The 24,790-nt window shown below is 39.4% G+C and overlaps 1 protein-coding gene across 1 annotated transcript; it reads right to left on the reverse strand.

The window, feature by feature from the left end:
- Positions 1-503: 503 nt before the first annotated feature.
- On the reverse strand, positions 504-23,931 carry MS4A14 (membrane spanning 4-domains A14). Its single transcript, XM_021685241.1, has 6 exons — positions 23,794-23,931; positions 21,754-21,882; positions 19,171-19,221; positions 16,698-16,847; positions 13,484-13,582; positions 504-2,558 (listed from the first exon to the last, which is right to left on the reverse strand). The coding sequence occupies exons 1-6, from the start codon at positions 23,929-23,931 to the stop codon at positions 504-506; spliced, it is 2,622 nt and encodes an 873-aa protein (XP_021540916.1).
- Positions 23,932-24,790: the final 859 nt, after the last annotated feature.

Genomic DNA, 24,790 nt, shown 5'->3' on the forward strand with positions numbered 1-24,790 from the left:
AGGTACAAACTTCTAGTTTTAAAATAAATCATGGGGACAAAAAGTACAGCATTGGGAATATAGTCAATAATATTGTAATAACTTTGTATGGTGACAGATGGTAACTACACTTAACTGTGGTGAGCATTTCATAACGTATATAATTGTCAGAAGGCTACATTGTATACCTGCAACTAATATTGTATGTCAACTATACTTCAATAAAAAATGTATTCAGCTGTAAAATGAATTAGTGATCATAGATTGAAACACTCACACTGGTAACAGAGTTTCAATGTGAATTACTCCTTCAAACCCAGAAAGTTCTGATATAGCATTAATATTTGTTGCCATTTTATTTTAATTAAGGACAAATCCTTTGAGTGTTATGCATGACCTTTGTTTTCTGCTGAGTGAATAAGGTAGCAACTATACTTGAGAACATAGGTTGGAGGAGACTATATTGTTTTTCCTTATTTTGGTTCCATAATTAGGAGCAGTGTGGCATTTGGGTAGATTTTGCGTTAGTCAGAGTCTTCAGATTGCTGTTGGTCTTTTGGGTAACATGAGGTAGAAGTTAAAGTAGTATCTTCTTGGTATGAAGTTGAGCAAATTGAAATGTTTTTCTGCACATCTTGTTCTGAATTTATATCAGACATAGAAGTGAAATGTGTGTCTTGTATTGAGCTTTGGCGGGAGGAACAATTAAAATCTGGCTTTTTGTCTTCTGACTGCAGGTTGTATAGGTCTTGGCTCTCAAGTTTCATGTTTTTTGGTTTGTTGTCTCTTGTTTGCATGGTGTCTATTTGCATATCTTCTTTTTGGATATCTGTGGATTTAAGGTCTTGTTGGTTCTTATCTTGATACTGACTGTCTTGAAATGGAATGCTTTGTAATTGTTGATGTCGAGTTATGGCATGCACAGTTTGGGCTTCTTGTTGTAGAGCTGTCTGCTTTAGGGATTCTTTCTCTAATAGATCTTGGGTTTGCAGGATTTGAGAGTCCCACTTTAGGGAATGTGGCATATCTACTTGCATTTCCTGCACTTTCCAATCTTTGCTTCTCCAGCTTTGAACTCTCCAATCTTGGGATTGTTGGCCTGAAAATTGCCAGCCTTGATATTCCTGGATTTGGAATTGCCCATCTTGATGTAGCTGCTCTTGGACCTGCAGGTCTTCAGCTTGCTGGGTGTGTTTCATGAGGGATTGCCCCTTATAAACCTGTAGAGCTCTATCTTGTCTATCTTTGTGTTGTTTCTTTGGGGATTGCTTCTCTTTGTCCTGTTGATCTTCACCTTGTACATATGGGATTTGTTCCCTTTTGGGTTGTTCCCATTGAGCCAGCTGGCCTTCAGCTTGATGATCTGGGTATTGCTGTCTGTCTTGCTTAACTTGGATTTGCTTATCTATGGAGTGCCTCTTTGGGGATAGCCAGTCCTTGATGTGCTCGTCTAGGGATTTCCTTTTTGGAGATGGCTGGCCTTGAATTTGCAGGTCTGGGGATTTCTGTTTTGGATATTGCAAGGCTTTGTTTTGCTGCTCTAAATTATGTGACTTTAGAGATGGACGATTTTTGTTTTGCCAGTCTAGGAATTGCCACTTTGAGGATTTCCTGCTGTGGAATTCCTCCTTAGATTTCCATTCTTGGGTCAATAACTTGACTTCTGATTGCATGTCTTGATATGCTACTTGCATAAATTGCTGGTTTTGATGTTGAAGGGACTGCTGATCTAGGCGTTTTATATTAGAGGACTGTGCAGCATGGAATGTTGGAGCTTCAAATAGCATGACTTGTGCTGGCAGAGCTGGTACTTGGGAAAGCAGATCTTGGTTAGTTCTGCCTTGGGATGGTGGATATGGGGATATCATGTCTTGGGATGCCATGTTTTTAGATGGCATGTCTTGGTATGGTGTATTCTGGTATGACATGTCTTGGTATGGTACATTTTGAGATGGAATGTCTAGGGATTGTGTGTCTTGGGATGATATGTCTTGGTATGGCATGTCTTCCGATGTCTGGCCACGAGGCTGTGTGACATAGGGTGTTGGGGCTTGTACTGGCAGAGCTTGGGACAGCAAGTCTTTGGGTGGTAACATTTGGAGTTTTTTTATGGAATAGGATGGAAAAACTTGGAGTGGTGGAGCTAGGGACTGCACCATTTGGGTTTGCTTTCTTGGGGGTTGTGCCATAGCAGATTTTAGGTCTTCGTCTTTCAGTTGTTCAGTGTATGGAGTATTTTCTGTGGGCTTTTTCTCTGATGTGGGAGACAAAGATTTCAGCTTAGTTTGTTTTTCATGATGTTGTGAAGGTGGAGGGATATTTTTATGTTCATCTAGCACAGATGCAGAAGATGTATAGTAAATATTGCTGCCTCTCCTCCTTGAATGTTGAAAGGCTACAGGATTTCTTGAGATTCTTAACTTGAAGAAAGTATAGCCTCCAATGAAAACAGGTTGCTTGTTTGTTGTTGAATCATCAGTGGAAGACTGTTCTTGAAGCTCAAATTGTATTGCAGCATTTTCTTCAGGGGCAGATAGTTCACTATCTTGAGTAACATCCGAAGGCAAGAAAAATACAATCTATAAAACCAAGGGGTAGGGAAAACATTAATGTAACAGCCAACTTTTGATGTTCTTTTCTTCTTGTATTCCCAAATGATTTTTCATCTCTGCCTTACACAAGGGGTCAGAAAACAGACACAAACAGAAATAAATATTACTAGCACTGCCTTTGCCATCAACTCATTGGTTTTATTTTGGACAAATCATTACCCACTATTATCTCAAATTTTGAAAAGGGGCATTTGATTAAGATTGTCTGAAATATTCTTTCCATACTTAATATTGTAAGGCATCTCAGAAATTTAAAATGATCCACTTGGTATTCATATATTCAGTTTTTTTGGCTTTTTAAAAAAGATTTATTTATTTCAGTGAGAGAAAGAGCAGTAGGGAGGGGCAGAGGAAGAGGGAGAGAGAAACTCAAGCAGATTCCGTGTGGAGCCCAATGTGGGGCTCCCCAGTCTCATGACCCTGAGATCAGGCCTGAGCTGAAACCAAGAGTCCAACACCTAACTGAACATGCCACCCAGGTGTCCCCATATATTCAGTTTCATAATGGTTTACTGTTCACCTACTAGATGAACTAGATACTGGAGATAAAAAATAATTTGATGTAGGTCTCATCTATAAGGTGTTCACAATGGTAAGTATACCAAGATATAAATAGATAGCAATACAATTTAGCAAATGCTATTATAGAAATAGATACTAAGTGCTTTATGGGAATGTAAAAGATGACCTAATTTTGAGAGCCAGGAAATGCTTCATTGAGGAGTGCTATTTGATCCATGTCTTGATGGATGAGTAGGAATTCCTTAGGCAAAAAGATCAGATAAAGTAAGATAAGAGTTGAAATCCAGGTAGAAAGAAACAGTGGGTACCAAAACACGAGGTTATGATGCAGCATTGTGTGATGGCAGATGGTAAGCAGTTAGATATTGTTAGATATTATGCTAGGTGCTATAAATTGAATCTTTGTGTCCCTCTAGATTTATATGTTGAAACCTAATCTCCAATGTGATGGTATTTAGAGGTAGACTCTTTGGGAGGGAGATTAGATTATGGGGCTGTGGGGCCCTTGTAAAAGGAATTAGTGCCCTTATAAAAGGACCCCAAAGAGCTCCCTTGCCCCTTACTCCATTCAAGGACACAGTGAAATTACCAGCTATGAACCAGGACTCTGAATATGCCAGGACCTTGATCTTGGACTTCCCAGCTTTCAGAACTATGAGTAATAAATATTTGTTGTTTAAGCCACTCTGTCTTTGGTATAGCAGCCCAAATGGACTAAGACATAAATAGATACCAAGAAGTGGGAGTGCTGCTGTAACAAATATCTAAAAATGTAGAAGCAGATTTGGAACTGGGTAATGTTTGGAGACTGGAGAAGACTGGAGGTGAATACTAGATAAAGCTTATATTGCTATGAATGGACTGTTGAGGGCAGTTGTGGCGAGGGCCCAGGAAGAAAAAAGGAGAGCCATAGATAAAGCCTCAGTCTTCTTAGAGAATACCTAAGTAATCCTGAATGAAATGTTGGTGGAAATATGAAAGATAAAGGTCATTCTGATGAGGTCTCAGACAGAAATGAGAAATATGTTATTGGAAACTAGAAGAAAAGTGATCGTGGCTATAAAGTGGCAAAGAACCTGGCCATTAATAATTAATAATAAGTATTTTATGAAATAAATAATAAAATTTAGCTGAAGCTATTTCTAAAAAGTGTTGAAAGTGAGCCTTGGCTCCTTCAGACAGCTACTAGTAAAATGTGAGAAGAGAGAAATTATTTAAAAATGGAATTGTTAAGCAAAAATGAAGCAGGACTTAATGCCTTGGAAGATTCCCAGTCTAACCATATTGGCAAAAAATGAGAACACTAGGAGCATGACCAAGTGACTTGTTTGATGAAGAAATTGGTATAGGTCAGCCATCTCAACAATAGCCAGAACCTATTCTCCAAAACAATGGAAGAATGACACCAGAGGTGATTCAGAGAGCATCAGGGATGCCACTCCTATCATGGGCCCAGAGTAAAAGGCCCTGGGAGAAGAATGGTTTCAAAGGATAGGACCACCTCTCTGGTTTCAAGCTGAGCCAGAATGCCCCCTCTCAGTGTCTCAGAGGTAGGCCACTGCAGAGAGCTGCTGCATGGCTGTGACCAGCTGAGCCGTGGGATAATGACCACCTCCACTGAGATTTCAAAAGATAGTGCTGCCTGACAGAGACATGGGCTTGGGACCCCAACCCAGAAGAGCCATAGACATGGGACTCCAGCCCAGGAGAGCCAGAGGACCCAGGAAGAGAGCTGCTGCAGGGGCAGAACTCAGGTGATGAGCTACCGTGAGGCCTTCCTGCTGAGCCATAGGGGTGATGTCACCCCCACAGTGAGCTTGGAAGTCAGAGCACTGAGCCAAAGAGGATTATTTCGTGAGCCTTAAGGTTTGTTTTGCCCTGTTAGGTTTTAGACTTAATTGGGACTTGAACTTTATTATTTTTTTTTCCCTATTTCTCCTTTTTGGAAGAATGCACCATTGTATTTTGGAATTTTGGTATCATAACATGTTTGGTTTCATAGGTTCACAAGCAGAGGGGAATTTGCCTCAGGATGGATCATATGTTGAGTCTTACCCTATCTGATTTAGATGATATTTAGATAAGACTTTGGACTTGACTTAAAATTAATGCTGAAACAAGATAAAACTTTTGGAGCTATTGGGATGGAAATAATATATTTTTCATATGAAAAGGACATGAATTTGGAGAGCGGGAAGGGATGGAATACTACAGATTGAATGTGTTCCCCCTAAATTCATGAGTTGAACTCAGTCCCCACCGTGATGGTATTTGGGGGTGGGGCCTTTGGGAGGTGATTAGATCATGAGGGTGAAGCCCTTATGAATGGAATTAGTACTTTTATAAAAAAGAAACCCAGACAACGCCTTTTCCCTTCCCTCCTTGTGAAGGCACAATGAGAAGATAGCATCTATGAACCAAGAAGTGGGCACCCACCAGGCTCTGAGTCGACTAGCCCTCTGCCCTTGGACTTCCAGCCTCCAGAACTCTGAGAAATTTTTGTTATTCAAGCTACCCAGTCCATGGTATTTTTGTTAAGCAGCATGAATGTACCAAGACACTAGGCCAGGAAATTTGAGCTTGAGCTTAAAAAGTTTTTTAAACAACTAAATGACAGCAGCTGATACCACCTTTAGCCAGTGCTTCCCATTCTTCACAATTTTTCTTTCTTTCTTCCTTTTTTTGGGGGGGAGAGGGTTTGTCATTACAGACCACTCTACTGAGTCTTGTCAGCCTGTGTCCTTTCTAAGGTCATCCACAGAGTCAGAATAGACTATTTGTTCTATTTGATGAAGTGATTGGAACTCTGAGTGATTAAATGACCTAATTATGTTTACCTATTTGATTGATGGCTGGCCTAAAATGAGTCTTCATGTTCTCTTATACTACACATTGTCATTCCCCACCTACTTGGTTTTCACATCTATATTTTATCGCCGTTGGAAGGCTATTTATGTGAGGATTAATAGCACTTTAGGGGACATTTCTTTTTTTTTTTTTTTTAAAGATTTTATTTATTTGACAGAGAGAGATACAGCGAGAGAGGGAACACAAGCAGCGGGAGTGGGAGAGGGAGAAGCAGGCTTCCCGCGGAGCAGGGAGCCCGATGCGGGGCTCGATCCCAGGACTCTGGGATCATGACCCGAGCCGAAGGCAGACGCTTAACGACTGAGCCACCCAGGCGCCCCTTTAGGGGACATTTCTGCATTTTTACTCACCCTCAAACTTTTGTTTCATTTGAATAGTAATTTTTTCATTTGTTTGTTAAAAGATTTGGAGCCATGAATTATAATTTCTTTAACTTTATTCAGGATTTTAAGTGTATTCATCAGTGATTACCAGGTGCTAGACAAGGTTCCAAAGTCATCTCAAGTAATAGTTATTGTATTCCTATGAGGTTATTTGAGAGAACTGAGGTTCCAACCAGTGTTACAGACTACTAACTTGTGAAGCTAGGAGTATATACTGCAGTTGAATTCTAGGTCCTGTGCTTTTCTCTCCATCTAATCTATTCTAATTTCTAATACATGCTTCTTTATAATAACCACTTATTAGTGGTTACACCTTACTCCAGGGTGGCTGTGACTGAAGACTATATAAAATAATGCTTTGGGCATTGGTGATTGGCACAGAGAAGTTGATCTGTAAATATTAAGAGTTCCCTTTCCCTTTCTTCTTCTTGAGATCACGGTGCATATTGCATAGTACCTTTGCATTCTCTGTTGTACTCTGCACATTGCTATGCCATTAAAAAGCCCTTTTTGTGGAATTAAATTGAATAGTTATTCAGTGTGAGTAATTTGTTTTAATATTGCTCCTAAAAAGTTTCATACTCTTCTGTGGTTGTATCAAGAAAAGAACAATACATCAAATACCTGGGCTCAGATAATATAATAAAAAATGCAAGCTTGAGATGAAAAATTATAAAAGTTGATACTCATTCATGATAAAATGTTCTCTACAAATGAGGATAAGTTTAGTCTATGAAAACCTATAGGTAACATCATATTTAAGGGTAAAATGTAAAACTTTTCAATCTGTGGCTTGGAACAAGAAAAGATTGGGTATACTCAGCATTAAAAAAAAAAAAAATTCCTGGAGGCTCTACACAGTACAATAAGTCAAGAAAAATAAAGAATAAAATTTGCAGATAAAAATGTTTTCATTTACTGGTATAACCATTGTCTACTTAGAAAATTCTAGGAAATCTATACAAAAGCTACTAGAATTAATAAGTTTATTAAAGTCTTAGTATACCGATATATAAAAATAAATTACATTTCTATATGTAGGAATAGATGTTAGGAAAATAAAGTTTTAAAATATATGTATGATAGCAAGAAAAAACATGAAATACTTAGGGATAAATTTAACAAAATATGCAAAAGACTTATACACTGAAAACTACAAAATATTGCTGAGACAAATGAAAGGAGATGTAAGAAAATGTAGACGTATTCTATGATATGGGCAAGCAGACTAAATATTACTAATAAGTAAATTTTTCCTAAATCATTTATAAGGTTAGTGAAACTCCAATCAAAATCCCAGTAACATTTTTTAGGAATTAATAAACTAATTCTAAAACTTATATGGAAATGTATAGGATGTAGGACAGCCAGAAATGATTTTGAAAACAAAAAAGTTAGAAGATTTACACTATCTGATTTTAAGAATTATTCTAGGGGAACATCAGAGAAGAAAGCAGAATAGGAAGCTCCTGGAATCTGTCTGTTCAGCTAGACAACAATTGTACTGGCAGAAATACTCTGAAATAACTACTTTGCAACTCTGGAGTCTATGTGAACACTTACAGCTTCCAGAGGAAAGGTTGGCTGGTAAATTCATAGGTTATGTCAGTCAATTTAAGCCATCAGCATGGTACTGACTACTTATCTCCCACTCCGAGCCCCTGACATGGGAGATGGCAGCCCATGTTGCTGGAGCCAGGGTGGGCAATTAGAATCATGTCTTCCAAGTATCAGGTTTCTTTCTTTCTTTCTTTCTTTTTTTTTAAGATCATTTATTTATTTATTTGACACAGAGAGACACAGCGAGAGAGAGAACACAAGCAGGGAGAGTGGGAGAGGAGAAGCAGGCTTCCTGCAGAACAGGGAGCCCGATGCGGGGCTCGATCCCAGTACCCCGGGATCATGACCTGAGCCGAAGGCAGACGCTTAACGACTGAGCCACCCAGGCGCCCCTCACATATCAGGTTTCTGTATTCTTATTGCAGATTGCTGTTTCTGATCACTGATGTGTAGGCACAGAGGCTAGATGCCATTATTTCAATCCATACTGGCTGCAACCACTTCTAGAGAAAATTATTCAACTTCCAGCTATTTTTGTTTTTTGGGTTTTTTGGTTTATTTTGTTTTCTTGATATTTAAAAACAATGGTATTTATGGGAGAATGTAGAAACCCACCATGCATGAAATGTTTCCCCCTGAGATCAAGAACCAGATAAGAATGCCGGCTTTCACCACTGCTACGCAACATTGTAGTGGAAGCTCTAGACAGGACTGTTAAACAAGAAAAAAAAGTAGAAGTCATCCAAATTGGAAATGAATAGTGAAGCTATTTCTTTTCACAGATGCCCTAATCCTATATAGGGAACATGACAAGGAAACCGAAGAAAGTTGTTAGAACTAAAACAAATTCAGCAAAGTACAACATACAAGACCAACACACGACAGTCAGTTCTGTTCCTGTATACCAGCCATACGCATTCTGAAAAGAAGATTCAGAAAGCAATTCTATTTACAGTACCACCTAAAATAATTAAGTACTGAGGAATAAATATAATCAAGGAGATGGAAGAGTTCTGTGCTAAAAGCTGCAAAATATTGCTGAAATTAATTAAAGTAGGTCTAAATAAATGGAAAGGCATCCCGTGTTCATCATAGGAACAGTTGACATCGTTAAGATGCCAATACCACCCAAAGCCATCTGCAGTTTAAATGCAATTCCTATCAAAACTCCAACAGCCTTGGGGCACCTGGGTGGCTCAGTTGGTTAAGCGACTGCCTTCGGCTCGGGTCATGATCCTGGAGTCCCGGGATCGAGTCCCGCATCGGGCTCCCTGCTCGGCAGGGAGTCTGCTTCTCCCTCTGACCCTCCTCCCTCTCATGCTCTCTGTATCTCATTCTCTCTGTCTCAAATAAATAAATAAAATCTTTAAAAAAAAAAAAAAAAACTCCAACAACCTTTTTCTCAAAAAGGGCAAAATCATTTCTCAAATTCATATGGAATTCCAGGGGACCCAAATGGTCAAAAAACATCTTGAAAAAGAATAATGTTGAAAAAAATCACACTTCCCAACTTTGAAACTTAATACAAAACCACAGTAATTAAGACAGTATGGTACTGGTATAAAGGCAGACCTACAGACTAATGGAGTCGCATACAGAGTCAAGAAATAAACCCTCACGTGTATGGTAGATGGATTTTTTTAAAGATTTGTTTATTTGAGAGAGAGAGTGCATGGGAAGGGGCAGAGGGAGAGGGAGAGAAAATCCCAAGCAGACTCTGCCCTGAGCATGGAGCCTGATGCAGAGCTCAGTCCCCCGACCCCAAGATCATGACCTGACTGAAACCAGTCAGATGCTCAACCAGCTGTGCCACCTAAGCATCCTCATAGATTGATTTTTTTTAAAGATTTTATTTATTTATTTGACAGAGAGATAGAGAGCACAAGTAGGCAGAGCAGCAGGCAGAGGGAGAGGGAGAAGCACACTCTCCGAGGAACAGGGAGCCCAACATGGGGCTCGATCCCAGGACCCTGGGATCATGGCCCAAGCTGAAGGCAGCTGCTCAACCGACTGAGCCACCCAGATGCCCCATCATAGACTGATTTTTGACAAGAGTGCCAAGACCATTCAGTGGGGGAAATGATAGTTCCAACAAATAGTGCTGGAAAACTGGATATCCACATGCAAAAAAATCAATTTGGAGCCTTGCCTTACACCATATATGAAATTGAACTCAAAATGGATCGAAGATCTTATGCTAAAAGTAGCCAAAGCTATAAAACTCATAGAAAATATTGAGGGAATTCTTCATGACGTTGGATTTGGCAGTGATTTCCTGGATATGACACTAAAAGCACAGACAAAAGAAACAAGTAGTAACTGAACCTCATCAAAATTAAGAACTGTCATGCATAGAAAAATACTGCCAGAACAGGAAAAGACCACCTACAAAATGACAGAAAATATTTGCAAATCATATATATACTAAGGGGTAATATCTAGAATGTATAAAGAACTCCTACAGTTCAACAACAACCACCACAACAAAAACAACCCAATTAAAAATGGGCAAAGGACTATATAGCTATTTCTCCAAAGAAGATATACAATCAATAGGTGCATGAACAGCTACTCAACATCACTAATTCTGGGAAATTCAAATCAAAATCACGATGAGATATCTAAAACTGCATACCCATTAGGATGGTTATTATAATGAAAAGAAAGGAAATAACAAATGTTGGCGAGGATGTGGAGAAATTGGAACCCTTGTGCACTGCTGATGGGAATGTAAAGTGATGCAGCCATTGTCAAAACATTTTTACAGTTTCTCAAAAGTTTAAATACAGAATTACCATATGACCCAAGGAATCACACTCTTAGATACATATATATATCCAAAAAGAATTGACTAGAACAGATATTTGTATACCAGTGTGCCTAGCAGCATTATTCACAATAGCCAAATGGTGCAAAAAAGCTGTGTCCATCAACAGATGAATGGCTAGACAAAATGTGGAATATACACAAAAATGGACTACTGTTCATCTATAAAAGGAAGGAAATTTTTATAGATGAATATGAATGAACCTGGAAAACATTATGTTTAGTCAAGTAAAGCAGATACAGAAGGACAAGTATTATATGATTTCACTTTTATGAATTATCTAGAATAATCAGTAGATAATGGAAAGTAGGCATAGAGACATAAAATAGACTAGAAGTTACCAGGGACTGGAAGGAGAAGGAAAGGGGAGTTATGTTTATGGTACAGAGTTTGTATTGGGGTGATAAAAAAAGTTTTGGGCATAGATAATGGTGATGGTTACACATCATTCTGAATATATTTAATGCCACTGGATTGTATACTTAACAAATGGCTAAAATGATAAATCGTATGTTATGTACATTTTACCACAATAAATAAAGGTTACTATACTGAAGCTGCAGAAATTAAGACAGTGTGGAATATGTGGAAGGATAGACATACAGATCAATGGGACAAAATAGTGTCCAAAAGAGACCTATAAATAAGAGGTCAATTGATTTTCAACCAAGGTGCCAAGGTAATGGGGGAAAACAGTGCATCTTCAACAAATAGCATCGGCATAGCTGAGTATCTCCGTGTGGGGGGGGGTGTATGAACTTCTTACCTCACAGCTGTATAATATGTAAAAGTTAACTTGAAATCTGTTACAGACGTAAACACAAAAGCTAAAACTATAAGACTTCTACAAGAAAATAGAGAAGAAAATCTTTACAATCTTAGTATAGGCAAAGCTTTGTTAGAACACGAAAAGGACTAACTATAAAAGAAAATATATCATAAGTTGGACTTCAACAAGTTTGTTATTTGAAAGAAAATATTAAGAAAATGAAAAGGCAAGCCAAAGCTGGGAAAAATATTAGCAATACACATATCTCAGAAAGGGACTTGTATTAAGAATCATTTAAGTTTTTATAACTCAATAAGATAATGCAATAAAAGTTGGCTAACAATTTGAACAGACACATCTCCAAAAAAAAAAAAGATATACAAATGGACAATAAACACAAAAAAAACTCATCATCATTTGTCATCAGGGAAATGTAAATTAAAACTACAATGAAATTCTATGTGCCTCCTAGAAGAGCAAAATTATTAATACAACTGGCAATTCCAAGTGTTGGTGATTATATAGGGCAACCTGGCAGGGAGATAAGGAGCTATGTCTGAACAGAGATGACTGGATAGCAGAAAGGACAGGAAAAAGAAGCATAGTTATCTCAAAGGGTGGAGTGAACCATCAATGTTATATACCTCTCACATATTGCTGATAAGAATGCAAAATGATATACCACTTTGGAGAACTGTTTGACATTTTCTTACAAAGTTAAACATCCACTTGCCATCTGACCTAGCAACCAAATCCTAGATATGATGCTCCAAGAGAAATGAAACCATATGTCTACACAAAGACATGAACTCAAATGTTCATGGCAACCAAATGCCCATCAGGAAGTACATGGATAGTCAAATTGTGACGTACCCTCACATAAACCCTCACATAAAAAGAACATAGTATTGATACATGCAACATCATGGATGAAGCTCATGAATATGTTGCTTGGTGGAAGAAGCCTAGACACAAAAGTACTATTTATGATCCATGTATAGGAAGTTTGAACAAGTAAAAACTATCAAGACAGAGATAGTGACTGTGAAGAGGTTCCAGAGAATCTTTTGGGATGATAGGAATTAACTATATATATATTTTTAAGATTTTATTTATTTATTTGAGGAGAGAGAGAGAGAGCACAAGAAAGGGGAACAGCAGAGGGAGAGGGAGAAGCAGGCTCCCTGCTGAGCAGAGAGCCCGATGCCAGGCTAGATCCCAGGACCCCGGGATCATGACCGGAGCCGAAGGCAGACACTTAACCAACTGAGCCGTCCAGGCGCCCCAGGAATTCACTATATCTTGATTATGATGGTAGCTAAACAGGGGTTTACAATTTGTCTAAACTCCTTGAATTAGGTACACTTAAAATGGGTGCATTTTGCTGTTAGTAAATTATACTTCTATAAAATTGATGTAAAAAAGAAAAAACTCCACATAACACAGGGCGTGGAACTGTTTTTTGGGATTTAGAGAGAGGGTTCTGGAGCCTCATTATTTTAGTCAGAACCATGATGTTCTACGACACTGGAGAGGGTACTCTTTGTGCTTTAGTTCTTTCATAGGTAAAATAAGGGAGTCTTGATAGTTTGGATGAGTATCGCTGTTAAATATTTTTCTTCTCTGCTTCCCCTCTGGTGAGGGGATTGTCTCACACACCCTTATGGCCCAGGTATAAGCTCCCCATGACATAGTAATATGGGTTCCCATTAAGTCTGCTTCTCGCTTCTCTTCATATATTTTGTCAGGGAGATAAGGAGCTATGTCTGAACAGAGTCTACTGGATACCGTAGAGGGCAAAGTGTGGAGTCAACCATCAATGTTAAGCTTATCTCTCCTTGACCCTCTTCACCTTAGAAGTTTTAGTTCAGCATCTGAGAATACTGCTCAGGCAACTAAGAGACCAGAGGTCATCCTGCAGTGTGCCAGTGGGAACCCGTTCTTAAAATAACACTGAACGCACCTCATCAGAATTTGTCCAGCACTTGCTTCTGAAGGAGGCGATAGTCACAGCGATGCAGAGCTCTACTATGCTGATGATCAGTAAGACTGACAAAATTCCCTGCAGATAATGAGGATAAATATATGGCATTTGGAATGAAAGCTGTATCATATTAAAGATATAAGCCAAGAACTACTTACACTGTATGACCACCTAGGGGAAAATCCATATTTTAGATGCTTCCATAGCCATCAGTGATTGAACAATTTTCATCTTACGCCTTTCTGATAAGCAGAGAAAAAACTCCAATGCTTATAGGAGCTAGGCAACCATCCCAAATGAGTGGAACAGTTAGGAGGGAGACAGTAGAGAATAAGGGTATTCCTAGAATGTGTCCATTAATCAGTTCTGAACAATAGTTGCCACGTGGGAACATGGGTCCCATGATGTTTTTTTTTTTTTTCCTTAAGGAAGCTGGATATGCATATTGTTTAAAAAGATTTTATTTATTTATTTGACAGAGAGAGAGACAGCAAGAGAGGGAACACAAGCAGGGGAAGTGGGAGAGGGAGAAGCAGGCTTCCCACTGAGCAGGGAGCCTGATGCAGGGCTCTCTCCCAGGACTCCCAGGATCATGACCTGAGCCAAAGGCAGTTGCTTAATGACTGAGCCACCCAGGCGCTCCTGGATATGCATATTTTTGTGAAATTTTCCAGCTATTCATTCACTTGTGTGAACCAAATAGAACATATCTGCAGGCTGGATATAGCCCACAGATTGCTGTTTTGCACACTGCTTTAAGGTAATAGATCAAAAAAGCAGGGTAAGAAATAGCATGGTGTCCAGAAAGCTTGGGCTGGGGAGACTGGAAGAGCTGGTTGTGGTCAGGCCACACTTAACCTGGCCAAGTAACAGTCTGTCTGAACCTTGGTTTCCCTGCAACACATTCAGAAGCTTGGGTATTCCCCTATTTGTTGGTAAAACTGAAATGTATGAAGTGTCTACCGTAAATTTGCTGTTGGACAAGATAGACCTGCTCCTGGTCATTGTGGAACTTATATCGTAATAAGGGAGGCAAACAGTGGCACTAGACATAATTAGACAATTATTTACTTAACTAAGTTAGAACAAGTGCCATGAAAAAGTATTGGGAGCTATGTACTACTGTAATGGGAGATCCAAACAGGCCAGCACTGAGAAAGGTAGAGGTGCAATCAGGAAGGACTCCTCAATGAAGTGAAGTTTAAACTGAGGTTCAAGAACGAGGAGGAGTTTTAATTGGGGAGGTGGAAAAGGGTAGGCACCAGGCTGGGAAACATTGGAAGCAAGAGAAAGCTGGTCTTACGGTCCTGGGGCAGCAGGTATTTAACACATTAAGGAATTTGAGGAAGTCCCGGATGTGTGGAGTAAGAATGATAAAGACCTGGAACAATGTTGGAAATGGTAGGCAAAGTAGGTGTTATAGAGGCTTGTAAGCCTTTTAAGATTTGGGTCTTAATTCTGTGTTCCACAAGAAGCCATTGCATAATGTGCTCAGATTTGCATTTTTAAATGATGGCTCTGGCCATAGTGCAGACTGTGGATTATCTTTGAGACGGAGGTCCATTCATGAGATGTCTAGAGCCCACTGTTCTGGCTTTTTTTTTTTTTTTTTAAAGATCTTATTTATTTATTTGACAGAGAGAGACACAGCGAGACAGGGAACACAAGCAGGGGGAGTGGGAGAGGGAGAAGCAGGCTTCCCGCCGAGCAGGGAGCCCGATGTGGGGCTTGATCCCAGGACTCTGGGATCATGACCTGAGCTGAAGGCAGACGCTTAATGACTGTGGCTTTTTTTTTTTAAAGCTTATTTGTGACATTTAAATTACACCAAGGAATTGTGGAGTCAGACACGTGAGATCTTGGAACGGATTCTCCCTGATTCTGTATATAGAAACTAATCCTGCAGTTGCCATCCATGCACAGTCAAAAATCTTTCAGCATGCAGTTTCTTCCTGATACATACTAACATAATGTACAGTAGTGGTCTCCAATCCACTAGAAAAAAGAGTAATGGATTACAATGTTGTATGTCTCGGCCCAGTTAGGACAGGGTTGTATTCCTCATACAGTTTTCTGGCTTTTCTTAATAACTTTTTTTGAGTCTAATTCTGGAGTTTATCTCAGAACATTAGGAGAGTGTTCTTAGGCTCGCTTTTATGGGTGATTGTGAGGATTAAATAAAATCTCATATCCAGGAACTGATAGCTCCTTTCTCTTTACTTCTTTATTGGGGGAGACAACTTCCCATGATTCTTTTTCACTTCCATCCAAACAGGTCAAATCTCATTAACGTTCTAGGACCAAGCCTTCAAGATGTGGCTGACAGAAATAAAATGAAAGCCCAGGATTTACTTGGGGAAGTAAAGGGCAAGGCTTTTTGTAGTCATTGACATGCAAAAAAATGATGTCATTGAATGCTTATTAGATAAATACTGAAAATTACACCTACAGTTGTATTTCCTGGCAACGATATATCTCATCTGCTGTAATGAATAAAATTGCTACATTTGTGTATAAATGACTTATGTTCTAAAATAGTTAAAATACTTTATTAAGTGGCTCAAACATCTGCTCCCACTATATTTTTTTTAGTATTAATTGGGTAAACTTTATTTTTTTAAAGATTTTATTCATTTATTTATTTGAGAGAGAGATGGCAAGAGAAACCTCACAGGCTGGGGGAGGGGCAGAGGGAGAGGGAGAAGCCGACTCCCCACTGATCAGAGAGACTGATGCAATGCCAGGCTCCATCCCAGTACACTGAGGTCATGACCTGAGCCAAAGGCAGCTGTTTAACCGACTGAGCCACCCAGGTGCCCCAATTTAGGTCATTTTGTTCCTCACTAATTCTTTAAAGGTAAAATTTAATCCAATCCATGTCAGTACTAATAGTAATAGCCAAAACCTATTGACTGTTTACACTGTGCCAGGCAGTGTTCGAATCTGAGTAATCCTCATGACAACCCAGTGCAGGTTGTATTCTTATCATCTTCATTTTCCACACACAGAAAACTGGGGCTCAGAGAACTTACAAAACCAGGATTCAGGTCCTGAATCACAATATACTTCTCAACAGTCAGCTCAAATGCTAACTCAACTTCCATTATTGGAATCAAAATTGGTGAACTGATGCATCATTAACATAGTTCAGGTAAGACTGTACAGACTCACCATGCAGGGTAGGACCACTTACATTGAAAAGAGTTCTACCTATAACACATATTCCTTCGAGGGAAGGCATCTGGCAGTACTTGTGCTGGTGTCTGTAGCTGATAATGGTTAGAGTAATCCCAGCCACCGCCACCAAGGAACTGATAACGTTCATGGCCGTGACACCTTGTCCCTGAAAAATAGTTTTTAAAATAATATTAAAATAAATAAAAACCGAACCAAACCAAAAATACCTTGGAAGACATTCTTAGTGCCTTTGTCTTTCCAGATAGCCCGCAGGGATGAAGTGCTCCATCAGGTCGGTATGTCTGAAAGGCATGGTAAGTTAAATACCGATTCACTGAAGTCAAGAGACAAACTAAGATTTAGAATGAGCCAGGAAGCCAAGAAAGAGAACAGGTAGAGAAGAAGGAGTGCTCTATGGTTAATGCTAAAGAAAACTTTCATTTTCTCCTAATGCATGGTCTTTCGTAATCTACAAGCAAAATGGTGTGTTAGGAGATATCTTCGCCTTGTAATTAGACCTGATTTTGAGTCCTGTTGAAGTAGGACCTTGTACAAGGGGCTTGTACAAGAGATTTCCAATCTCTTGGAAATCTCAGTTTTTACCTCCAAAAATGAGAATAACATCATTTTAGGGCAGTATCCAATTATTCATTTATTTTAACAAGTGTTTAGTGTGCCCCAACTCTGTGTCCAAATACTGCATTAGGCCCATGAGACACAAAAATCGACACGGTAGATGAGGTCCTGCCTTTGTGTGGCTTACATTCATTGCCCCAGGGATTCAAACAGTAACCAACCAAATCACTAGAATATTTACTGATGGCAACAAATTTAGACTGGGGTTTAATGGTTTCCATTCTTGACTTCAGTGTCTCAACATGGAAGTTATAAAAAGTCCAGATTGCCCCACCAAATTCCCTTCAGTCACTCTTTAAAGGAAAGGAAAACGCCAGGAAGGGGGAACTGTCTTATTCATACCTACTCCCAGCACTGCTATTGCTTTTTTATTTTATTTATTTTATTTTTTTTTAAAGATTTTATTTATTTATTTGAGACAGAGAGAATGAGAGAGAGAGAGCACATGAGAGGGGGGAGGGTCAGAGGGAGAAGCAGACCCCCCGCTGAGCAGGGAGCCCGATGCGGGACTCGATCCCGGGACTCCAGGATCATGACCTGAGCCGAAGGCAGTCGCTTAACCAACTGAGCCACCCAGGCGCCCTGCTATTGCTTTTTTAGATGAAAAACAAAGAAAAGCCTCATATCTCAATTCAGTAGATGCTACTGTATCTTGCTTGTGTATGTCTGTTGTGATGCGTAAAGCAGTGGTGCATCCTGTCCAATCCGGGAGCAGCCTGTCCAATCCGGGAGCAGCTGTGGCTTAGTGTGGCAGGACTTGGAAGTATACCTATGACAAATGCTTACCCCAAGCACAGGTCTTTACTACAGACAGGCATTTTGGTAGAAAATGCACAGGCACGTACAGATATTCTATCTCTATCCTCAGTCCTTTGCTCTTTCTGGGCTAAGATTCTTTAATGGACTAAGATTTCTAAGTAAGCAATCCCCCATACATATTGGGCTTCATGATTTACAAAGAATATGCCCAGCCTTTGTCTTTTTTTTTTTTAAAGATTTTATTTATTTGACAGAGAGAGAGAGACAGCGAGAGAGGGAACACAAGCTAGGGGGAGTGGGAGAGGGCGAAGCAGGCTTCCGGCTGAGCAAGGAGCCCGATGTGGGGCTCGATTCCAGGACCCTGGGATCATGACCTGAGCCAACCAACTGAGCCACCCAGGTGCCCCTATACATAATATCTTACTAAATTCTCAGAATAACCCTTTGAAGTAAGTACTTTTCCCTTCAAGTTGACACAGCAATGAGTGATAGCCTTGATTCCATCCCAGAATGATCTGGCATCAATATCAGACTCTTTCCTTCAGACTTTGAGCAGGTCCCAAAGAAAAGTTTCTGTTGACAGGGGTGAGGGGCAGGGAGATTACAATGATCCTGGGATTGGTTTTGGTTAGAGTAGGGTTTCTCAAACTTTGCACTACAGACATTTTGGGCTAGATCATTTTTTGTTGTTGTTGTTATGGTAGACTTTTCTGTGCATTTTAGGATGTTTAGACACATTCCTGACTTCTACCTGTAGGTAACAATAGTACCCTGCAAACCCAGTTGTGACAACTAAAAATGTCTTCAGATACTGTCAGATATTTTTGGGGGAGGAGGCAAAATTATTCCCAGTTAAGAACCACTGAGTTAGAGGAATGTAGAATGGATTCCAACAAGTAACTCTCAGATTACTTGACCAGGGAAATGGGAACTAGTAGAAGGGTGACATTGGCAAATAGGAATGCCCTGAACTGCAAATTTGATGTCTAAAGATTTTCTTGGGAGATCCTTTATTACTAAAGGCTTTACATACAAAGATGATGTAAAACAAGTAGAAAGTTATAAATTACATAGAAGTCACAAAAGTAACTTACCAGACATTTTTCCTTGTCATTGATTCCTGTGAGGTATCCTGTAATAACATACTGTTAAGAAGAAAAGAAATAAAAGTTAACAGGAGATGTGTTTGACTCCCTTGTAATATAATCTCCAAAGTAAATTATATTGCAATATTATATATTATAATTTCCTTTGGAGATTATATTGTAGTAGATATGCCTGTGAATCTCCTTGACCATATAGTCTTTCCATCTGAGCATCAAGGAGGAAGAGTAGGCACTGATGTAAGATGAAATATTGTGTTGGGCATACTTAGCACTGAACAACACCCCTTTTGCCAGGGTCAGCTGGAAGAGGCAGGCCCCTCCTTAATGTCCCAAACATACCACCCAGATGTTTTGCTGGGCTCTAAATAGAAAGATAATTCTGGGCTCTGGGCCTGGTGGAGGGAAGGGATGGGTGAGCTGTGTCTGCTCTAGCTAGTGGAAGGAGACTTTCTCATGGCAAAACTCTCTAAAGGTTGATGTGGGAGCTTGAATCTATTATAGTTATCTCAGCCACTTCTTTATCTGGAACGTAAAGAGTCTGCCTACCTATCTGTGGACCCTTAAGTTGCTCCCATGTCTTGGCTCAATGTAATCCCCATCAAAATACCAACAGCATTTTTCACAGAACTAGAACAAATAATACCAAAGTACTAAATTTGTATGGAACCACAAAAGACCCTGAAAAGCCAAAGCAATCTTGAGAAAGAAAAACAAACTGGAGGTATCACAGTTCTAGATTTCAAGATATACTACAAACTTGCAGTAATCAAAACAGTATGGTACTGGCACAAAAAGAGTTACATAGATTAATAGAACAGAATAGAGAGCCCAGAAAGAAACCCATGATTGTATGTTCAATTAATCTGTGACAAAGGAGGTAAGAATAAACAATGGGGAAAAGACAGTTTCTTCAGTGAATGATGTTGGGAAAACTAGACAGCTACATGAAACTGGACCACTTTCTCTAACACCATACACAAAAATAAACTCAAAATGGATTAAACACCTAAACCTGAAACTATAAAAATCCTAGAAGGGAACATAGGCAGTAATTCCTCTGACATTGGCCATAGAAGCATTTTTCTGGACATGTCTCCTAAGGCAGGGGTGTCACAAAAGCAAAAATAAAATTATTGGGACTAACTCAAAATAAAAGCTTTTGTACAGTGAAGGAAACATTCAAAATTTTAAAAGATAACCTACTGGATAGGAGAAGATTTTTGCAAATGATATATCCAATAAGGGGTTACTATCCAAAATATATAAAGAACTTACACAACTCAACACCAAAAAAAGCAAACAATCTGATTAAAAACTGGGCAGAGGACCTGAATAGACATTTTTCCCAAAGAAGACATACACATGGCCAATAGACACATGAAAAGATGCTCAATGTTATTAATCAATGCAAATCAAAACCATAATTGAGATATCACCTTACACCTGTTAAAATGACTAAAATCAAAAAGACAAGAAATAGTAAGTGTTGATGATGATGTGGAGAAAAAGGAACTCTCACGCAATGTTGATGGGAATGTAAATTAGTATAACCACTGTGGAAAATAGTATGGAGGTTCTTCAAAAAGTTAAAAATAGAAATGCCATATGAACTAGTAATTCCACTACTGATTATTTATCCAAAGAAAACAAAAAAAACCCACTAATTCAAAAAGATACATGCACCCCTATTTTTATTGCAGTATTATTTACAATAACCAAGATATGGAAGCAACCTAAGTGTCCATTGATAGACAAATAGATAAGGAAGATGTGGTATATACAGTGGAATATCACACAGGTATAAAAAGGATGAGATTGTGCCATTTGAGACAACATGGATGGAACTAGAAGGTATTATGCTAAGTGAAATAAGTCAAACTGAAAAAGACAGATACCACGTGATTTCACTCATGTGTGGAATCTAAAAAGAATGAATGACCAAACAAAAAGCAGATTCAGACCTATAAATACAGAGAACAAACTAACAGTTGCCAGAGGGGAGGGGGTAGGGGATGGAGAAAATGGGTGAAGGGGAGAGGGACAAACAGCCTTCCAGTTATGGAATAAGTAAGTCATGGGAATAAATGGCATAGCATAAGGCATACAGTCAGTGATACTGTAGTAGAGATGTATGGTGACAGATGGTAGCTACAATTGTGGTGAACTAGCATAATGTATAAACTTGTCAAATCACTATATTGTACACCTGAAACTAATGTAACATTGTGTGTCAACTATACTCAAAAATTATCTACTCTCAAACTCCATTTCTGTATTTGCAAAGGAGAAGGTAGGATATTTGCCCATCTGATATCCCACTGGTAGTAAGGAGCAAATGACTTATTCTACACACAGGGCTTTGGAAACTTTTAAACACTGTACACCTAAGAGCATTATTACTGCAATGATGGTAATACAATGACCAAATGGAGTCACTCCTCTTGCCACAGAAGGGACTGGTTATCTGGTCTCCTTGGGGACCATATTCATGGGATTCATTATTCCAGAACCTGAGGCAGTTCAAACCAGTTGACTGTAATTTGTCAAAAGCTCCTAACTGACAGTACTCACAATAAGTGCTCCCCAGAACGGATATCCTGTGAGGAAAACGAGGGGAAATTTCTGGGAGAAATTGATGTAATTAAATGCAAATATAGTTCCGACGCCCACAATGATCAGTGCCAGCAGGATCTGGATAGCCTGTGAGGAAAGAAATGGGTCCATGAGATCACAGGTGCCCCAGCCTCTTTGGACTCTTCCAGATCCCTGGGGCATCCCGCTATGCTTATGTCACACCTCCCTCCACGTGAATGCCTTCCTCTTCTGTGTGCCAACTGCCTTTAGATTTGCAGAAAGTCCACTGTCTCTTTCCTCATCACACTTACATGGGGTCCTGCAAGTTCACATTCCTCACTCTCATCCTGCACTACCTATTATATCCCCTGTATTACCAATTTACCTTGCACCAGACAGATTTAACTGTAAACTTGCAAGATTCTTGAGGACAGAGACTGCAAACTATTCACCCTTACCTTCTTTTCCTTTTCTAGCTCCAGCATCCTACTTTTATCCCCACCCCCAGCACACACATTTTCCACATCCAATATATGCTTTTGGAGTTACGGCTCAGCCCATTTCTCTAAAAGTTTGAAGTTTGCTGATCTAGAGTGGAGAAGCTGGGGTGAGTTCTATGTCTCTGCTCTTCAGGCAAGGGCCTGCCTAGAGGTGAGAGTAATCCGGTGGGTTTATCAGCCTGTTAGGAGTCTGCACCATGGTGGTCTTGGGGTTAGCAGCTCTTCTCAGGACAGAGCTTCTCCTCAAGCATTCTGGGTTTTTCCCCAGGCCACAACTCTACAGCATTGCACCACAAGTGATGATTTTCCTCTTGTACCAGGGATGAAAACTGTGTGTACAGCCCTCCTTTAGGTACATTTATGATTGAAAAATATTTTGTCTACCTTGTGGCTCACTATGGAGCTTTGAATATAATTTTCAAAGAAGTCCCAATGCCTATAACAGCACAATAGGGAAGTTTAACCTCTCCATGAATGGCTTTTAGCTCCAAGGGAGGTGCCACCACACCCTGAAGTCACCTCCTCAATAAAATATTTGGAAAAATTACACCAAGTTTCAGGCATCCTCTCTGCTAGGATTCAGAGAGCAGTACAAACTCCTCATGAAATAGCCCCAGGATTTCCTCAGTGTTAGGAAGTTATAGCCAAACTGTGGAAAGAGCCTAGATGTCCATCAACAAATGAATGGGTAAAGAAGATGTGGTCTATATCTATAATAGAATATTACTCAGCCATCAAAAAGGATGAAATCTTACCATTTACATTGACGTGGATGGAACTGGAGGGGATTATGCTAAGTGAAATACGTCAACCAGAGAAAGACAGTTATCATATGGTTTCACTCATATGTGGAATTTAAGAAACAGCACAGAGGATCATAGGGGAAGGGAGGGAAAACTGAATGGGAAGAAATCAGAGAGGGAGACAAACCAGGAGAGACTCTTAACAATAGGAAATAAACTGAGGGTTGATGGAGGGGAGGTGGGTGGGGGGGTGGGGTAACTGGGTGGTGGGCATTAAGAAGGGCAGGTGATGTGATGAGCACTGTGTGTTATGTGCAACTGATGATTAACTGAACTCTACATCTGAAACTAATGATGTACTGTATGTTGGCTAATTGAATTTAAATAAAAAAAGAAAGATGCTTTCTAAATAAATACATAAACAAACAAACACTTTATTTCTCAGAGTTAAATAAGCCCCCAGAAGCATTTCTAAGACATGCTTATAAATAAGACATTTCTAAGGCACACTGTGTGCATTTCTAAGCAGAACTTTCATTTCTCTTGTTAATCAAAATCTAGGGAAATGGTATTATTGGCTACATATTGGCTCTTCTACTGAAGATCAAATTATTTGTACAAGCAAGTGACTTAGAGGTTTTTATGATTAATCAAGAAGGAAACACTATAGACAAAAGGTAAGAGAAAAGAAGGGGAATCAAATCCCTTCCAGAAAAAACACCCATGCAGACACACCTGGAAAAATATCTTCTTTTCTCCCTTCCAGGAAAACCCATGGATGGGAGAGGACTTACCCCTAAGACTTTTGGTTCTCCCTTCAGGAAATCCAACAGAGAGGTATGAGGTTCATACGGAAATGCAGTCAGTACTGTATCATTTGGTTGTATAGTGATGACTTGGGTCGACCTTTTGACCTCGGATGATGACTCCATGATTCAATGGTAGAACTCTGTTAGAAGAGTGAGTGATTGAACATTGCCGCTAAAATCATGGTCTTCCATCAGTTTCACATGGAGTCCTTACCGATGAGCCTTAGTGATAGCTCTCCTCACTCCTGGAACCACAGAATCACAGTCATTGAGTCATAGAGTCTTAGAATTCTAGAGCATATCCAGGCCCTGGATCCTGGTAAAGGATCAATCTGGTTTTCCATAAGACCTCCTTTCTTGTCAATTTGATTAGAAGCAGGTGGTAAAGACAAAATAAATAGATGATGTACATGAAAACAAATCCCAGTACCTATGTTCATGAGATATAAAGGAACTGAAACTTATGGAATATCCATTATGTTCTAGGTACCGTAGAGGTACAGAAAGACTGTGTTGCCCACGGTAACATACTAAGGGATTGGGAAAGGAAGCAAACTCCACCTGTGTCTAAAATTTGTGTTTCTTCCACCCTCTTTCGAAAGGAGTTTCCCACTTGTTGATGAATTGTCTCACTTGCTGTTTAATCCTATTCCCTTGTAGTGTCAAAATCCATATTTAAGGAGGTATAGGACCAGATGTAGTTGCCACTTTAATAGAGAATATTTTAGCTTTCAGAAAGACAGGTAAAGCTAATGCTGCTCAAAGCCTTCCTGATTTAAATTACGCAAGTACAATGAAAAGAACAGAAAGTGCCTCTTGGAATTTTGCTTCCCACATTTATCCTTTATAATCCTTTATAATCCTGTATTTGTTATAATTTTAACTATCAAACCACAAAGGTAAATGGTTTCACAAATCCAAAAAAATTATATGTACAATTGTTATCTTGAGTATTTCCAGCCTCAGCCCTGCTGGCATTTGG

The sequence above is a fragment of the Neomonachus schauinslandi genome, chromosome 11, assembly GCF_002201575.2.
Source record: "Neomonachus schauinslandi chromosome 11, ASM220157v2, whole genome shotgun sequence".
NCBI lineage: Eukaryota > Metazoa > Chordata > Mammalia > Carnivora > Phocidae > Neomonachus > Neomonachus schauinslandi.

Coding starts and splice junctions, on each gene's coding strand:
- MS4A14 (XM_021685241.1), bottom strand. CDS start 23,931: ATGGAGTCATCATCCGAGGTCAAAAGGTCGACCCAAGTCATCACTATA. Junction 19,222..21,753: donor CGTTCTGGGGAGCACTTATT/GTGAGTACTGTC, acceptor TCTTCTTAACAG/TATGTTATTACAGGATACCT. Junction 16,848..19,170: donor ATGACAAGGAAAAATGTCTG/GTAAGTTACTTT, acceptor ACTATTTTTCAG/GGACAAGGTGTCACGGCCAT.